General features: G+C 45.2%; 2 protein-coding genes and 1 long non-coding RNA gene across 7 annotated transcripts in view; 2 read left to right on the forward strand and 1 right to left on the reverse strand.

Annotated features, from left to right (window-relative positions):
- LOC310762276 overlaps positions 1–19231 on the reverse strand; it is a 466366-nt gene that overhangs the window by 438937 nt on the left and 8198 nt on the right. The window lies entirely within an intron of this gene.
- Positions 1–19231, forward strand: part of LOC310762214 (cytochrome P450 2J2-like) — a 205759-nt gene that overhangs the window by 58523 nt on the left and 128005 nt on the right. The window lies entirely within an intron of this gene.
- The window catches only part of LOC310762194 (cytochrome P450 2J2-like), an 81695-nt gene continuing 73983 nt past the window's right edge, over positions 11520–19231 (forward strand). For 2 of the 4 annotated variants that reach the window (XM_083612872.1, XM_083612874.1), the window contains exons 1-2: positions 11521–11794; positions 18374–18530. In XM_083612872.1, the coding sequence (XP_083468998.1) occupies positions 11525–11794; positions 18374–18530 (427 nt within the window). In that variant the 5' untranslated portion in view covers positions 11521–11524. Of the gene's footprint in view, positions 11795–18373; positions 18531–19231 lie in introns of all 4 variants that reach the window. The other 2 variants (XM_083612873.1, XM_083612871.1) reach the window with 2 other exon arrangements.

Genomic DNA, 19231 nt, shown 5'->3' on the forward strand with positions numbered 1-19231 from the left:
ACCGGTCTTGAAAGACCTACATTGGCTCCCAGTACGTTTCTGAGCACAATTCAAAGTGTTGGTGCTGACCTTTAAAGCCCTAAACGGCCTCGGTCCAGTATACCTGAAGGAGCGTCTCCACCCCCATCATTCTGCCCGGACACTGAGGTCCAGCGCCGAGGGCCTTCTGGCTGTTCCCTCATTGCGAGAAGCAAAGCTACAGGGAACCAGGCAGAGGGCCTTCTCGGTAGTGGCGCCCGCCCTGTGGAACGCCCTTCCAGCAGATGTCAAAGCGATAAACAACTACCTGACATTCAGAAGACATCTTAAGGCAGCCCTGTTCAGGGAAGTTTTTAACGTGTGATATTTTACTGTATTATTGGTTTTTATGGAAGCCGCCCAGAGTGGCTGGGGAGGCCCAGCCAGATGGGCGGGGTATAAATAATAAATTATTATTATTATTATTATTATTATTATAGGTACCTGTTATGTACTGAGTTGAATAGGATCCAAACTGCAGCAGTCTGATTGGTCCTAGAACAATAGGATCCAAAAGGCAGCAGTCTGATTGGTCCTAGAACAATAGGATTCAGAATGCAGCAGTCTGGACTTCCGGTCGGCGCCAGCGTTTAATGGTGGTCTCCCGCTGAGCTCCGCTCAGGGAGACTGCTCCACGAGTTCGGGTCTGACCGCTACGGCGAAGCGGGGACCCCTAAAATCACAGGCGCGGAAGCCTGTGAGCACGGAGACTCGGCGGGCACCTGAAGCGCCCCCCTTACTGCAAAGGAGCCTTTTTAAAGGCTCCGGAGCGGCATCGGGAGAGCGCGGTGCTGAGAGTCGCTACCCAGCCCGTGGAGTGAAGCCGCATCGCCATAGACGGAGAGCGCCGATTCCTTCCTGACATTTGGAACTTAATTGGATTACCCGTGAGTAAGATTGAACAACAATTTCAAAATAATTCCTGAAATTTGACTGAAAACGGGGAAGGTAAAAAGTAAGGAAGTCTGCCTTCCCCGGACTGCATGACAGCTAAAGCAACGAAATACAAAGCTGCAATTTGACAGAAAATAGCTTTAAAACTGACTGACTCGGACATTGGATCTGGACCTCCCCCTTAGCAAGCAGGAGCGGGGGGGGGGGGAGACTTTGATTTGTATTACCTGCATGAAAGAAGTAAAGAAGTGGAGTTTTCTACCGTTTTAAATCCTTGGGAAGGACTGCCTGGAAAGTAAGTCACCGGGACTGAGAACTGCCATTAGAGACTTGTTACAAAGTTGGTGCTTTGCCTATTCAGTATAAAGTGGGGACTTTATTTGTAATAAGTTTGGGACTCTGGAGAAGTTACTAATTGACAGTTCTACTATTGGAAACATATTGGAAAATTTGTTGCTATTTTTGAAGGGAATCCTTGCTTCTTTGTATTCTGAACTTTGGACTGCTCCCTCTAGAGGGTTGTAGAGAAACAGTTACTAATTACACTGTAAAGAGCAAGCTGGTGGAGTTTTCCATCTGAAAGTAATTCCCGTGGGAAAGACCTTGGGACATGAGTGGCACAGCAGAAGAGATAACAACAAGAGCTAAAAGTAAAGCTGCACAGAGGAAAAGGAGCTCAATATCAGGTTCAGCTGCAGCAGGCGTAGTTACAACTTTACCTATGGAGCCAGTGACACAGGCATTAGTTAAAATAAATGAGGCATTGGAAGCTCTGACAAAGCAGAGCACAGAGAACTCTAAACAACTGACAGAACTGTCAACAAAATTAGATTTAAATACTAAAAGTGTCACATCCAATACAGAGACAATAAATAAATTAATTGAAGAAAATGCTGTAACCCGAAAGATTGCTGAGGAGGCAAAAATTTCTGCAGAAACTACACAGGAAAAGTTAGTACCAGTCTGCAAAAAGCTGGATGAGCACGAGGCGGCCCTGTCTTTATTGGAACTACAGAGAAAAGATAGGAATTTGTGACTGAGATTGGTTCCAGAAAGTGAAAAGGATAATTTGATAGACTTTCTTACAAAAGAGTTTTTGGAATTTTGGCAGGAAAATTTGAAAGAGGAGGAATTCAAGATAGTAACCGCCTTTAGACTGGGCAGAAGACAAAATAGAAAGAGCCCAAGGGACTGTTTGATAACTTTAAGATCTAAGGAGGAGAGGGATAAAATATTAAATTTACATTTTCAAAGAACTCTGGAGATTGAAGATTCCTATGTGCAGATATACAAAGACATCCCTAAATATATTTTGGAAGTGAGAGCTCATTACAAGGACTTGGTCACTCTGCTGAGAAAGAATAATATACTATTTAGATGGGAGTTTCCACAAGGCTTGTCTTTTAACTACAAAGGAAAGAAAATTAAAATAAAAACAGTGCAAGATAAAGAACAATTTCTGGAAAGGAACGAGGAGGACCTTTTGAAGGAAGTGGTGGAACTTACAAATGTAAAGGGAGTAACAGATATTTCAAATTTATCTTTCAGGCTTAAAACACCAACAGAAGAAGAACTGCTTGGAGCAGTAGGGGGAACAATCACACTGGAAGAGTGGCAGACGAAGGTGATAGACTATATGGGACTGGCCGAGATGACTGGCAGAATCCGCGACCAAGGAAAAGAGACGGTGGAAGAAGATTGGAAGAAATTTAAAGTTTATCTTAAGAACTGTTGTAAAATTAATGAGTGCTAAAATGTCATGGGTAATGTAAAACAGAATTGCAGCGATAAATAATTGGGTAAGAGAAAAAGGATTAAAGAAAGTGAATTATAAGTAACTGAAATTAGGGGTTGCTGGAAAAATTTAAAACAGGGATGCAGAAAAGGGAGGTATGGGGAAGTCGTTGAAACAAGGTTAAGGAAAAGAGGTTACGAAATTATACGTGTTTTTATGTTTGTTTGTTTATGTATTGTCACTTGTATTGTGTTTTAATATATGTTGGAAAATTAATAAAAATTTATATATATATATTAAAAAAACAGAATGCAGCAGTCTGATTGGTTCTAGAACAATGCAGAAGTATGATTGGTTGGCAGGAACCACCCAATCATGCTCCAGATAGAAGTGAATCCACAACCTGATTGGCTTACAGTAGAATTCCGGAATTAGCCAATCATGTGCAGCCCATTGTGTAAATAATGTATATAAAGCAGATACCTTGAGGGGTATTTCATTCATTCCTCCTCACCACTATGAGCTGAATAAAGAGCATGAAATCACTTTGCGACTCTGAGTATATTTCAGTACCCCTGTGACTAAGGGTGCAACCCAATGCCTTTTTTTGCCAAAGTTGTGAAAACCTACAAGCTGGTCAATTTGCTTGCAGGATTAAATTCCTCCCTGGCCCCAAATATGCTGACCAAATAAACCATAGCAAGGTCCATAGGTAACGTGCCCGCTTCCCCCTCAGGCAGGCCCCTAAGGACTGGGTGGGTGGGGAAATCCCAGAATGATTGGCTAACAGGGCGGCCAACCCCTGGCCACCCCCTTAAATGCTTGCAGCCCCCAAGCCCCAGCCCTCAATTGGCTGAGCAGGCAATGCCTGCCCTTACCTGAGGGCCCGATGCAGCCAGAGGTGAGCAGTGCCAGCCATTCCCTCCCCTGGCTGCGCCAGAAGATGGCAGCCTTCCTGAACCCACCACGGCCATGTGACAGTGGCCGCCCATCCGGAGTCTCAGGTGAGTGGATAGAACGGAGACTTGGAGACTCATAAGTCAGTTTTTTATTCAAGAAAATAGTATACAAGCAGAATGCCCACAGGCATGGCTGACCTCAATGGCGATGTTGCCAAGACTTGGCCCCTCCTGCTTCCTCCTAAAACCCCTCCTCTGGATGTTTCCCAAGCAGGCGTAAACTCTAGTGGGACGGGTCCCCCTTGGGCTTTCTGAGCCTTCTGTTCAGCTACATGCAAAGACCTGCATGACATTGGAGTCAAGGGAGGAGGTGGGACCAGGTAGCTGCTGAGAAGCTGTTTCTGCTTTTCGGTTGCAGCTTCTTCCTCTTCTCTTTGAGGTCCGGGACCTGAGGTGCCTTCCTCTGCACCCTGCCCTGCCTTTGAAGGATTTTCTTCCTCTGGCTCTTCTCTTTCCCTTGAGCCTGTTGCTTCTTCTGCCTCCCAAACTCCCTCCTCCTCTGACATGTCTTCAGAGTCCCACCACCACAATCCTGGCTCTGAGTCTTCCTCCTCTGCTGCTTCCCTAAGATGTTCCCCAGCTGGAGCCTCCAACCACTCCTCTTCATCCAGAAAGTCCCTGGCACACAACCATGAGAAATTATTATTGGCTGTTAAAAATGAATTACATCAGTAGTCACGGGTAAACAATTGCGGAAAAATATCTGCTTCAAAAACAATTGTGTTCTCAAATGAATTCTTCGCTGGGGGTTTACTATAAAACCCTTGATGATTGTGAAAATATTTTTGTAGACTTTACTTGACAATAGAAAAGACTTGAAACAGAATCCAAGACTCTGTGTAATAAAACAAAAGGGTGGACTATTTTTTCCTTCAGTTACTAGATATTACAAGACTCACTTCAAAAAATGGTTTCACTTGGCCCCTTTAATTCTTGAGCAGATTAAGGCCTTGTTTTGTAAAAAACCACCACAAAAAAACCACAACCCTTTCTGGTACTGTATGATATCTGAGAAGGAAATACTTAAGTCATGAGTTAAAAAATAAATAAATTGAGATATATACATACACCCGTACAACTGAGATTTGGGCTACCATAAAAAATTGACCCTGAGGCGCCCCAAAGGGCTACGTCAGCATTTCCCTAGTAAACTATTTTATTCTAGGGAATAAATTCTGGGCGTAGAATCTGGCTACCAACCAGGACGTCTTGTGATCTTTACCTAAGAGGAGAGAATTAAGTTGTCTGAGAAACTGGCGAACCTCTTCTTTAAGGTCTTTAAGGTGCTACTGGAAGAAAAGAAAAAAAAATATTTTTTTTTGGAAAACTGGGTCTTCCCAATAGGACGCCTGGTGCAAACTAATGACTTCCTAAAAATCACTGCAACCCCCCCTCCCCGCCCACATGACCTGGGTTGCTGTGTGTAAGAGAAACCTGGTGGACAAGCAGCGGCAAGGACAGGCCCATCTGCTTCATCCAACCAAGTCTCTGTTACACATGCCAGGTCAAGTCCTCCATCCATGATCAAGTCATGGATGGCAGTGGTCTTATGAATCATTGACCTGGCATTGCACAGCAGCACCTTCAGGTCATGTGGGTATCCCTTGCTGATTCTAGTATCCATCCGGTCAAGACCAGACCCGGAGGCAGGAATAGTCCTCAGACAACGACTAAACCTGCCTCCTCTGTAATGACATGGTCTAGTCTTAGCGTAACTCCTCCTCCTACCCGTGATCACTGAGATCGGTTGCCCCAGTGCATCCCCCCCTGCGGGACATGCCCCAGCCATTTTGTGGGCTGGGGCCCACTCCCCGGCAGCCCTGACCCCTCCCATTAAGAACAAAATAACACCTTAAACAAACAAACAAACAAAACCAATAAAACAATACAAACAAAAAACTGTAAAAATTACAAAAGCAACAAAATAAAAAATAATTCCACAAACCCAACCAAACATCCATCCCACCCCCACCCCTCACATACAAAAAATCCAAAATAATTTTTTTAAAAAAACATTTAAAAAACACTCTGTGCCCCTCCGGCAGTAACAACTGTCCTAGTGAGGCTTGTCAGGCCCCGCCCTGGGCCAGGTGGTAAGTGGCAAGAGCAGGGCCCTCAGGCACTCACTCAGGGGAGTCCTCCTGGGCAGCAAGCAGCAAGCAGCAAGCAGTCCTTGTGAGGCTTCAGGCCCCGCCCCAGGCCAGATGGTAGTGGCAAGAGCAGGGCCCTCAAGCACTCACTCAGGGGAGTCCTCCTGGGCAGCAAGCAGCAAGCAGTCCTTGTGAGGCTTCAGGCCCCGCCCCGGCCAGATGGTAGTGGCAAGAGCAGGGCCCTCAAGCACTCACTCAGGGGAGTCCTCCTGGGCAGCAGGCAGCAAGCAGCAAGCAGTTCTTGTGAGGCTTCAGGCCCCGCCCCAGGCCAGATGGTAGTGGCAAGAGCAGGGCCCTCAGGCACTCACTCAGGGGAGTCCTCCTGGGCAGCAGGCAGCAAGCAGCAAGCAGTCCTTGTGAGGCTTCAGGCCCCGCCCCAGGCCAGATGGTAGTGGCAAGAGCAGGGCCCTCAAGCACTCACTCAGGGGAGTCCTCCTGGGCAGCAAGCAGCAAGCAGTCCTTGTGAGGCTTCAGGCCCCGCCCCGGCCAGATGGTAGTGGCAAGAGCAGGGCCCTCAAGCACTCACTCAGGGGAGTCCTCCCGGGCAGCAGGCAGCAAGCAGCAAGCAGTTCTTGTGAGGCTTCAGGCCCCGCCCCAGGCCAGATGGTAGTGGCAAGAGCAGGGCCCTCAGGCACTCACTCAGGGGAGTCCTCCTGGGCAGCAGGCAGCAAGCAGCAAGCAGTCCTTGTGAGGCTTCAGGCCCCGCCCCAGGCCAGATGGTAAGTGGCAAGAGCAGGGCCCTCAAGCACTCACTCAGGGGAGTCCTCCTGGGACCTAGGTAGGGGGGTCCAGGAGGGGTGACTCTGGGAGACCAATGGACCAAAACACCTCTCCCAATGGCAGCCTGTGTGGGATTGTGCCATTCAATTCACGTTGGGGGTGATTCCCCAACACAAGTTACTATCAGATAGCAGGCGGGCTGCCTGATGCAGGACATGTGCCCAATGCCTTAGCCAAACCTACTCTTTCCTGCAATCAATCACGTTGTGGCCTAATACAACCCAATACCTGTCTCCTGTGTCATTATTGTGGCCCTCCCTTCACCTGCCACTGCCATTATGCACCTGCCAATGACCCTGCTCTGGCATTGTGTTTGGAGAGGTTTGCTAGGCCTTGAGTCATCCATATTGCATTAATCAACAAGCTTTACCTGTGTGCCATATTTGTAGGCTAATTCACATCAGATATCATAGTATAATTATTATATCCCCAGGTTTCTTATCTATCTGATGCTAGCAAGTTATTATTCTTCAAGTGCACACTGTTTGGTTTCCGCTGCATAGAAGGAAATGCTTCCTTATTTATCCATGTGAAGGATGTTGGTTCAGGAGCTGCATAAGTGCAAGTTCAGTACCAGGCATCACCTGCACCAACAGTCATGGATTCCCCCAGAGAATAATAGGAAGTGTAGTTTCTTCAGGGTGTTGAGTTGTTTAAAAGGTAAGGGTAAAGGACCCCTGACAGTTAAGTCCAGTTGCAAACGACTCTGGGGTTGCGGCGCTCATCTCGCTTTACTGGCCGAGGGAGCTGACGTTTGTCCGCAAACAGTTTTCCGGGTCATGTGACCAGCATGACTAAACCGCTTCTGGCGAAACCAGAGCAGCGCACAGAAATGCCGTTTACCTTCCTGCTGGAGCGGTACCTATTTATCCAGTGGCGTAGCGTGGGTTGTCAGCACCCGGGGCAAGGCAAGTAATTTGCGCCCCCTAACCCGTGGATTTTAGCACTCGAGTCTCTTCCACTAGATTAGCGTGCCCCCCCTCAGATGTTGCGCCCAGTGTGGCTGGCCCCCCCGCACCCCCACGCTACGCCACTGTATTTATCTACTTGCACTTTGATGTGCTTTCTAATTGCTAGGTTGGACCGAGCAACGGGAGCTCACTCCATCACGGGGATTTGAACTGCGACCTTCTGATCGGCAAGCCCTAGGCTCAGTGGTTTAGACCACAGCGCCAACCACGGGCCTTTGAGTTGTTAGAGGTTCCCTATTCTCCTCACAGTTACAATTCCCAGAGAGTTTTAACAATCTATCATTTTCCCCAGGGAACCCTAGAAATTAAAAGTTAAGGGGGGAAACTATAATTAAATGTTTAAAAGCAGAAAAGATGCACTTATTTATTTACTCCTCCTTCACAAAGATGTAGTATATATGTTGCTACAAAGGTTGGGTGCCAAGTCCCCCAATCTCTGGTGAGCAAAGGCAAGATTCCAGCATGTCAGAGCTGGTTCTGTTGCAGGTCAGCACAGAGACTCGGAGATGAGCAGTGAAGTTGATTCTTTATTCAAGGAAACAGAATACAAGCAGAAAACCTACAGGCAAGACTAGCCCCAGTAAACCAGTTGACAATCTGTGCCTCCTATTTTCCCCTAAATCTCCCCTATGGCTGGATGTTTTCCCAGCAGTCTTAAACTCTGTCAGGAAGGGGACCCCCTGTGCTCTCTGTGCTATTGGCCCTGCTACATGCAAGGCCCTCCATGTCCTTGGAGAAAACGGAGGAAGGGAATGGAATACAGTAGGATCGGCAGGCTCCTGTGAAGCTGTCACAGCCTTTGTCCCCTCATCGTCCTCCTCAGCTTCCTGACCTATGTCTGCAGTGCTTTCTGCCTCTTCTTCCTCTCTCTCACTCAAGCCTGTTGCTTGTTCAGCATCCAACTATTCTGCTGCCCTTTCATCCTCTGACCTGTCCCACCACCACTCCCTTGACTCTAAGCCTGCCTCTTCTGAGGCTTCCCTAGGGGGTTCTCCAGCTAGATCCTCCCACCACTCCTCATCATCCAGCCACAAGGGTTCCAGACACCCACCCAGGGTCATGTTTCTGTTGGGAGTTGAGACATGGCAGAGGCTATAGTGTTTTAAGATTATGGCTTATTTTACACATATATACAACCTTTAGTATTCAGTGGAGGGGCACACAGCAGCAGCAGCCCAGAACGCGCCTCCTTTTTGCTCTGCTGCCTATCTTGGTCTCCAGGGCACATGAAATCAAGATTCCTTCTCCGCTTCCTGAAACCATCCCTCCTCATTCTGCTGTTCCTAAATAACTAATACCCAGTTCTTTTGAAGAACAGTCGTACCTTAGTTCTTGAATGCCTTGGTACTCATACGTTTTGGCTCCCGAATGCCACAAACCCGGGAGTAAGTGTTCTGGTTTGCGAATGTTTTTTGGAAGCTGATCATCCAACACAGCTTCTGCTTGACTGCAGGAAGCTCCTGCAGCCAACTGGAAGCTGTTTCTTGGTTTTTGAATGGTTTCAGGAGTCGAATAGACTCCCGGAATGGATTAAGTTCGAGAACCAAGGTACCACTGTACTAATGGTTAATTGCCAACACACCCAAGAAGACTCAAGACCAGAAAGGTGGCTAACTGGTTATATTTATTAAAATATAACAACTATAGAATTTGCAATCGGAATAATTCAGCCAAATTAACCAAAACCAATGAGGTCCAGGAGGTGAATGGATTGAAGGAAGGATTTAATCTCTCCCATCTTTCTGAGCTAGCTGCCAGCTGCTCAAAGCCCTTGGAAACTCCTCTCTGTTTATTGCATGCTTCCTGTTTATTTGGTATCTGAACCTGTCTTGCACAACGTAGCCCCATTGGCGAGCATTGACCCAGATGCGCCTGAGAGGCCTGAACACCACTCTGGCTCCAATATTAGTCAGATATTATCCAAAATCCACTCACCCACCTGGAGCTAAATTCTAACAAAACACCACTCCAGTCACACAGATGACACTCAATGATGTGAAGTAGGCAAAAAAGATGTGACACAGGCCAATTAGTGTCACCCCCTATATATATATATATATATATACTCAGTCCCCTCAAAGAAGTCAACAGCAGAGCCCACACTAGAAAATGAGAAGAGGTGAGTGTGCAGTATGGTACGAAGTGGGCTTAAATAGTCTGATCTCCATTTCTCCCCTATAGGGCAAATCACCCCATTTGGTTGCCCACATTACCCATGTGGGAGAGGCCGTCTCTCCTCTTCTTGCAGGAGATGAGGGTGTGGCAAATGTTGCAGCAAGAAGGAGAGACCCCCTGGCTTCTTCAGCAGCCTCCTTCATCTCTGACCCTCCTCTTTCCAGCCTCTGATTCTGGACTGTTCCCTGCCACAGACCCCTTCTGTTGTCTCTTCAGCTGCTGATACCTCCTCCTCCCCGTCTGCTCCCTTTTCTTCCTCTGCCCACTCATTGTCACCCTACCACCAATCCCCTGACTCTCAGCCTTCTTTCCATGGGGGTTCCCTCAGGGGTTCCCCAGCTGGTGCCTCCCACCAGTACTCTGCTTCCAGCCAGTCCATGACAGGAAAGATCTCAGCGATTTATGCTGAGATCTCAGTCAAAAATCACCTAGATCTCAATGAAGATCTTATCCAAAATCATTGTCTATGCCAGCATGACTTCTCTGCCACTGGCATGGGGACACCAACAACAGAGGCTTCCACCATCTGAGGAAATGGCTTCACCCCACTTAAAGGCTGTGCCAGACCTGCCTGTATGCATGGTTTGGAAAAGCAAGGCTATATGACAGATACCTCAGACTTGCCTAAGCATTTGAGAGATGAAGCAGAGAAATTAAAAAGAAAGAAAGAAAACATTCACACAACCATGATGCTACCAATTTAAATGACTTGAAAGGGATATTAGACAAGTTTGTGAAGGATACACTACTAATGGACATCATTCATGATGATTCTCTTCCATTTCCAGGAGGGATCACAAACCTTTTTAGGCCCATGGACACCTTGGGAATTTGGGATTAATCGCGGGGGTCAGCAACCTTTTCCAGCCGTGGGCCGGTCCACCGTCCCTCAGACCATGTGGTGGGCCAGACTATATTTTTTTTGGGGGGGATGAATGAATTCCTATGCCCCACAAATAACTCCAGAGATGCATTTTAAATAAAAGCACACATTCTACTCATGTAAAAACACCAGGCAGGCCCCACAAATAACCCAGAGATGCATTTTAAATAAAAGGACACTTTCTACTCATGTAAAAACATGCTGATTCCCGGACCATCCGCAGGCCGGATTGGGAAGACGATTGGGACGCATCCAGCCCCCGGGCCTTAGGTTGCCTACCCCTGCCTATGAGCACCATGCACTTGGCTCCCAGATGAGCCCCACCACCACCAAAGGAGAAGGAGAGAAGGAGAATGTGCCCATACACACTTTGCTTTTCCAAAGTTGGATCCAGCACACGTGGAGCAGAAAGAAGATGTGGGAAAGCCTGCCCGTGCCCCAGCTTCCTCCTTTAGCTCTATGTACTTTCCAAGGGAGAAAAATAGGGAACCACCTCGTGAACAAGGAGGCAGCAAGTGGGTGGGTGGGGGGCTCAGGCTTCCCATTGCACCCTTGGACAATGCCAGATTTCCAGGATCAGATGCTGCAAATACTGGAGAACAATAGTGGGTGAGGGATATTGCCTTCATGTCGTGCCTGAGGGCTTCCCATGGGCACTTGCACTCAATAGGACTTTGGTCTGACCCAGCAGGCCTTTTCTCACATACTTTTTTAATTTCATGAATGTCTGGTATGCATTTCCCCGACTGTGGCACAAATCAGTCTTACACTACCTAGAATTCTAATTGCAATTCATATTAAAAACCCAACCTGACATTTGAGTGACACACATAAGAATGATTATAGAGTCCGACTGTGGTGCGTGCCTCGAGGTCTCATTACAGGGCTATTTGGATGGGCTGTCAGAACCTTTGATGCTTAATTGCTTTTAGTAATGGAGTATATAAAGAGAGAGAGAAATGCCAAGGTCTCTGAGGAATCAAAAAGCTCTTGAAGAAGGAGAGTTGAACCTAACCAGGCATCCTAGAAAGAAACAAGGTGAAAGAGACAGCAAGAGAAGGATGGAGATAAGGGCATTTTTGATTGCTGTGCTGGTGGTTCTTCTGATTCTGCACTTCCTGAAACAACTCTGGTCACGCAGGCAATATCCTCCAGGACCTTTTCCGCTTCCTCTCATTGGAGGTTTGTGGAAATCCGGGGCGAAGCTTCGTGAAGATACTTTCATTAAGGTACTTCTTAGTAATAACTCAGTCTAATGTCAATAATTGTTTTATCAATTTTCCCCAACCATTCTGGTATTTAAGCTTAAACAGTACCATGGGTTTAAATGCTAACTGCAAGGGCCACAATTTAATACACAATTAAATGCGATGAAACTCCTACACTTAAAAATCATTGAATTAAAATTAAAACTGAATTTAATTAAAAATCATCCAAGGTTCCATTGCAAAAGTAACTTAATTCCTTTTCAAGTCACCCAGAATTTTTACAAACTACTTTCAGGTGTAATAAGGGCAAGTAAAAGTAACTAACAAATTTAATAAACAAACAAACAAAACAAAACAAAAACAATTCAGAGATTTTGGAATTAATTCTGTGAATCTGTTAATCTGAATTAGTTCATTCCTGCCACTGCTGCTGTGTTATATAGGCCATACACAGGCAGACCTAGAAGCTGCCATGCAGATAAAAGTTTGATAGAACGATGATGGAAGAAGAGGAGGATTTGGGGCTCTTGAATTTCAGTGGCTCCCTGTGCAGCACTAAAATTTGGCGCTGCCCACTCACCACTTGCTCTCCATTATACAGTGGTACCTCAGGTTAAGTACTTAATTCTTTCCGGAGGTCCATTCTTAACCTGAAACTGTTCTTAACCTGAAGCACCACTTTAGCTAATGGGGCCTCCTGCTGCCACTGCGCCACCGGAGCACGATTTCTGTTCTCATCCTGAAGCAAAGTTCTTAACCCGAGATACTATTTCTGGGTTAGCGAAGTCTGTAGCCTAAAGTGTATGTAACCTGAAGCGTATGTAACCAGAGGTACCATTGTACATCATTGTTGTGGTGCCACCTGAGGCACTGGCACCCAGTGTGGCCGAACCGGTCATGCTACCCTAAAACCACCTCTGATGGTTCCTCTGCATGTCTATCCCCTCTGCCTGTAAATAATCCAGGGTAGTTGTGCAGAATCTTTGGCCCTCCAGCCACTGCAGAACACAACTCCCATCTTCCATGGCCACCAGCCGTGCTTGCCGGGGCTGATGGAAATTGTACTTTATCAACTTCTGGGGGAGGGGGAGTGCACACTTAATGTAGTGGGTGTTGTAAGCAAGAAGAGGGGCAAAGCACCAAGGACAATTGAACACAGCCAAGACAAGCTCTGGTGGTTCTTGTAATGAACTGTTTATTTAGCCCAACTGTATGTTTAGCTGGATGCATTTTAGAGATAACCTTCCTTTGTTTCCTAGAGCAAATCATTCCTTTGTCAGAAGCTATCTGCAATACAAATAATAGTAATAATATAAAAGGTCATTTTTAATAATGCTGAAAACCACAAAACCGTATAAAAGATGAAAATGTCCATTCAAAAATCACAAATCAAAAATGTAAGTTGTATACTGTTACACTGAGGAAGCGCATAACACTTATGATTATAACCAACCAGAGATTTAACATGAAAATCTTTGCCCCCATTTTTCAAGCCTTTTGGAGCTATCACTTCTGGTGCATATGCACATCATATCTAAACCCCACAGCACCAAACAGATACATGTAAGAGAAGGCATTAAAAAAATGACAGGGAACGTAGGTCCGCAGCATTCATTCATGGCAACCTTTCAACAGATACTAACCTGCATATGCTATTCAATTTCTTAAGCCTTGGAAAATCTTCATATTGGTCACTCAAACTAGAAACACTTTTAATAAAATAGCAAATCATTCTTAATGGATCTCGGCAGTAAACACTAATCTCCAGGTAATAATCTCACCAAGAGCAACTCCTCCTCCTTCTTCTTCCATCACCTGTAGCCAAGTAAGTTTGTCTTCCATGAACATAGACTTAACAGTGAGTCTGTAAGTGACTGTGGAGGCCTATTCTGGATCCATGTAACCTTCCACAATGGGGACCTAGGTTTCTGGGTGTGAGTTGATCATGGCGAGGGTTTGCCAAGTGTGCCTTCCTCTTAGCAAGTTTCTCCCTTTTGTCTTGAGTTTGAGTGTCTTCAAAGCCCATGACACCTTTGGTAAAGGCTGTTCTCCAACTGGAGTGCTCGCAGGCCACTGTTTCCCAGTTGTCAGTGTTTATACTACGTTTTTAAGATTTGCCTTGAGAGAGTCTTTAAGGCTCTTCTGTTGACCACTGGCATTACACTTTCCATTTTTTAGTTCAGAATAGAGTAGTCGCTTTGGAAGATGATAATCAGGCATCTGCACAACATGACCAGTCCAATGAAGTTGATGTTGAAGAATCATTGCTTCGACAATGGTGATCTTTGCTTCTTCCGGCACACTGGCATTAGTTTGCCTGTCTTCCCAAGTGATGTGTAAAAACATTTTGAGACACTGTTGATGGAATCTTTCAAGGAATTGGAGATGGTATTTATAAGTGGTCCATGTTTCACAAGCATGCTGTAAGGTTGGTAGTACAATAGCTTTGTAAACAAGCATTTTGATATCCCTGCGAATGTCCTGGTCCTTAAACACTCTACACTTCAGCTGGGAGAAAGCTGCACTCACAGAGCTCAGGCGATGGTGGATTTTGGCATCAATGTCAGCCCTTGTGGAAAGATAATTGCCCAGGTAGGAGAAATGATCAACATTTTCCAACATTGCACCATTGAGTTGGACTTGTGGTGCTGCAGAGGGGTTGTTTTTTACTTGTTGGTGCAGCACTTTGGTTTTTTTTGTTTTTGGATGTTGAGCGATAGGCCAAGATTTTCGTAAGCTTCTGTGAAGATATTTAAGATGGTTTGGAGGTCATCCTCTGTGTGTGTGCACACTACGTTGTCATCAGCATACTGAAGCTCTATGACAGAAGTTACAGTAACCTTACTCTTTGCTTTCAGCCTACTCAGATTGGTTGGAGGTTGGATGCAGCTAACAGATTGAGGCTAAATCCTGACAAGACAGAAGTACTGTTTTTGGAGGGCAGGGGGCGAGCAGATGTGGGGGATTCCCTGGTCCTGAATGGGGTAACTGTGCCCCTGAAAGACCAGGTGCGCAGCCTGGGAGTCATTTTGGACTAACAGCTTTCCATGGAGGTGCAGGTCAATTCTGTGTCCAGGGCAGCTGTTTCCTATCTCCACCTGGTACGCAGGTTGAGACCCTACCTGCCTGCAGACTGTCTCACCAGAGTGGTGCATGCTCTAGTTATCTCCTGCTTGGATTACTGCAATGCACTCTACGTAGGGCTACCTTTGAAGGTGACCCAGAAACTATAACCAATCCAGAATGCAGCAGCCAGACTGGTGACTCGGAGTGGCAGCTGAGACCATATTGCACCAGACCTTAAAGACCTACATTGGTTCCCAGTACATTTCCAAGCACAATTCAAAGTGTTGGTGCTGACCTTTAAAGCCCTAAATGGCGTCGGCCCAGTATACCTGAAGGAGCGCCTCCGCCCCCATCATTCAGCCTCCACTGAGGTCCAGCACTGAGGGCACTGAGGTTGTGTGTGCAAAACTGAGAAGATCCTTAACTGAGAAGGTCTATTTGGGGGTGCCAAATTTTGTTCTCGCCCAGAGCATCGTATTACAAACTTTGCCCTTGACTGCCACTGTGAAAGAAATGGCACTGGGACAGGAAGTTCACAGGCTGATCTTGCTACCATTTACAATTCAACACTTGCCATATAGAAAATGCAGCAACTTTTTGGCATGTTGCTGATTTCACTTAGCTACCCATGCCCTAATTATTCTAATATAACTGACCTTGTTTACATGGTTTTGTGCCATTCAATATTAATAAGAACCTTGTCCTTTTACATTAGTTTTAATATTATTACTGTGTACCTTGCTTGTAGCTGCTGGATTAAGGAGGCTTATCTCTGAAACACATCTTGCAAAACAAAAGCTGAGCTAATCAAACAGCTTATTAGAATAAGCTCTGGAATTTGTCTTCCTTCTCATCCATTGTATTCTGCCTATGACCTAGAATGCTGGGAACCTCCCGCCTTCCAACAGATTAATGGGCACAACGTTCCCTTGGCAATGAAGTAGAAGCTCATCATCTCTTTCCAAGAAAATGAAGGAGCTTGTCGCTCACATGTAGCTATTATTAGTCATTAAATTTATAAATATCACCCTTAATCCACAGCTCAGGGCAGTTCACAACCTAATAACAATAATAACAATAATTAATAATAATTTTATTATTTATACCCCCACCCATCTGCCTAGGTATCCCCAGCCACGCTGGGTGGCTTCCAGCAGAATATAAAAACAAATCAAATCAAATTTTATCTGACGAAGTGTGCATGCACACGAAAGCTCATACCAAGAACTAACTTAGTTGGTCTTTAAGGTGCTACTGGAAAGAAAAAATTTTTTTTTGTTTTGACTATGGCAGACCAACACGGCTACCTATCTGTAACTCAAATTTTATTAAACGGTCACAGACCAGATTAACTCGTACAGCTAGTCAGCAAAGCATAACACCGGAAAAAACAAAGGACAATTTCAATACAGATTAGGCCATAACAGCAATTTAAAATTAGACAGCATAAATAAAATTAAGTATTTGCCTTCGCCTGCATATTGGCATTGGAAAGCTCTTGTTTCCTGCGCCTAATAGCGGCTACACAGAATTTGGCAACATTGATCGTAATTTCAGGAACCTTATCTTCTACCAAGGCTCTCATACGTTGGAGTTCTGGTTCATTTTTAAGCTTTTGTAGAACTGGGGCAATAAAGGTCAGGCGTAGATCCTCGTAGTAACTACAGTGCAGCAATACATGCAGACTTGTTTCCACTTCCGATGAGCCACATGGGCAAACACGTGACTCATATGGTTTGCCCTCATATCTGCCTAGCAGCAGGGCAGAGGGCAGAACGTTAAATCTGGCCAGGGTAAAGGAGTGTCTGTACTTAGGTATTTGTAAATCAGCCAGATAATTTGCGGGTGAGAACCCTCTCCCAAAGTCTCTAATTGTGGCGTGTTTATCCATTTTGCCCATATGACATTGCAGCTCTATGTCCCTAATGCGTTGAAGCACTTGACTTCTGGCTCTCTCATATCCTGCCGCTATCAAGATCTGCGGGGAGAAAACATAAAACATAAAAACATAAAAAACATAAAAACATAATACAACGTCAAATGTTAAAGACTTCCCAATACAAGGCTGCCTTCAGGGGTTTTCTATAAGTTAGAATGCAACATGCCTGTTGTCTTTGTCCATGGAGTTTTCTTGGCAGGGATACTGGAGTGGCTTGCCGATTCCTGCTCCATATTGAGGGCACAAGGAGAAGGGGATGGCAGAGGACGAGATGGTTGGACAGTGTTCTTGAAGCTACCAGCATGAGTTTGACCAAACTGCAGGAGGCAGTGGAAGACAGGAGTGCCTGGCGTGCTCTGGTCCATGGGGTCACGAAGAGTCGGACATGACTAAATGACTAAACAACAATAACAGAATACAACATACATAAAACACATGATAAAAACAAGAACAAAAAACTAACAAACCAGTAACCCTTCCCACAAACAAATTTTGAAAAGGTATAAGATGTTAATCAGCAAGAGGTCTGGTTGAAGAGCAACAGTTTCATCTTAAACACCTAAAAGTGTTTAAGCTGAACCTCCCTTGGGAGAACATTCCACAAAAAGGAGAGACTACAGAAAATGCCAGTTTTTGTGTTGCCATCCCCTGGACCTCTTGTAGAGGAAGCACACAAAGATGAGCCCCAGATGATGATTGCAGGGTCCTGATCAGATGATATGGGGAGAGGCAGTCCTTGAGGTATTGAGATCCTAAGGCTTTGTAGATCAAAACCAATACTTTTAATTGGGCCCAGAAACTAATTGGCAGCCAATGCAGTCAGAGCAGAATCAGTGTAATATGCTCAAACAGTCTTCTCCTGATGAGCAACCTGACCACTGAATTCTGCACTATCTGAAATTTCTGAACCATTGTTAGATGCAGCCCTATGTATAACACATTGCAGCAATCTAAGCAATAGAAAATCAAAACAGGTAGTTTTCCATTGCCTTCTCCGCAAGAATTCACTCCTTGTCAGTCCATATTTTCTTTTATTTATTTGTTTATTTAATCCATTTATAAGCCATTTTTTTCCCAGAGAAAACAATTCAAAGAATACAAGACTACTCAGCCATCAGATAAGAACATAACTTTTAAAACATCTGAAATTGGTAATAATCTCTAGCCCAGAGATATATTTGGGAGACCTCTTTTTAATTCCTTACCATATATTTGTCTGGTGGCGATGCTCCTGCTGTGACCCACTGTGGGTCAGAAACCTGACCCAATGCTCTAGCCCAGTTTATGCCAACCTGGTGCCCTCCAGACCATCTGCTCCAACCATCATGGCCAATGGGCAGGGAGTTGCAGTTCTACAATCACTGGTGGGCTCCAGTTTCCACATCCCTGCACAAAATGTTCAAGAGAGAGTAAAACAAATGGGTTGGGAAGGAAGGAAGGGGGGGAGGGAGGGAGGGAGGGAGGGAGATGTTGGCAAAAGAAGCTGTGAGAAGCTGTAGAAGTAAGGAAGGCTGGAGCTCATGTGTTAAGTTGAAATACTTACCTGTTTACTTTGAACATAACGTTCCTCTCCTCTCTTTTGACCCAAATGGTAGATGGCAAAGCAATATGGAAACGTTTACACCATGTGGACGGGACATATACCCTTTGTAGTCCTGTCTGGATTCCAAGCAGTGAAAGAAGCTCTCATTGACCACTCTGAACAATTTGATGAGCGACCAGTGCCGTCTTTCTTTAACACAAAAGGAAAGGGTGAGTAGTGAAGAATGAGACAATCTACTGGTATTTGCCCCAGAGAAAAATTTAAATGACTGTCTGGATAAACAGAACAAAGCTTCTCTATTAACTGCAGGAAATGGGTTGTTGGAGCCAATGCTAGTCCTACAGTAGACCCATTGTAATTAATGTGCATGGCTAATGAAGGTCTATTAATTTCCATGAGTCTTCTGTGAGTAAAACTTACCTAGATGCAACCCAATCCTCTAGCAAGTGTTTTATGGATAGCCTAACTACTGCCATTCATGCACTAGTAACCTTCAGGTTGGATTACTGCAATGTTTGTTTTTTGGGACTGCCCTTGCGATTAGTCCAGAAGCTGCAGCTGATGAATAATGCAATGGGTCAACTGCTCATGGGGGCAGGAACAGCCAACATGTTACGCCACTGTTGAAAGAATTCCACTGGCTGCCAATTAGCTACTGGGTTTATTTTATTTTATTTATTAAATTTATACACCGCCCTTCATCACAAAATATTGGGGTGGCTCACAGAATAATTTCATGATGTTGGTTTTGGTGTATAAAGGCATATACAACTTGGGATCAAGATGCTTAAAAGATTATCTCATTCCTTATATACCTAGTCAATAACCAGACTCTGTGGGTGAGGGCCTCCTGCAGATACCATCAAAAGCATCAATTCTTCTTCGATCAGCCTTCTTTATGGTCCAGCTC

Source organism: Podarcis filfolensis, assembly GCF_964270895.1.
Source record: "Podarcis filfolensis genome assembly, chromosome: 5".
Classification (NCBI taxonomy): Eukaryota; Metazoa; Chordata; class Lepidosauria; order Squamata; family Lacertidae; genus Podarcis; species Podarcis filfolensis.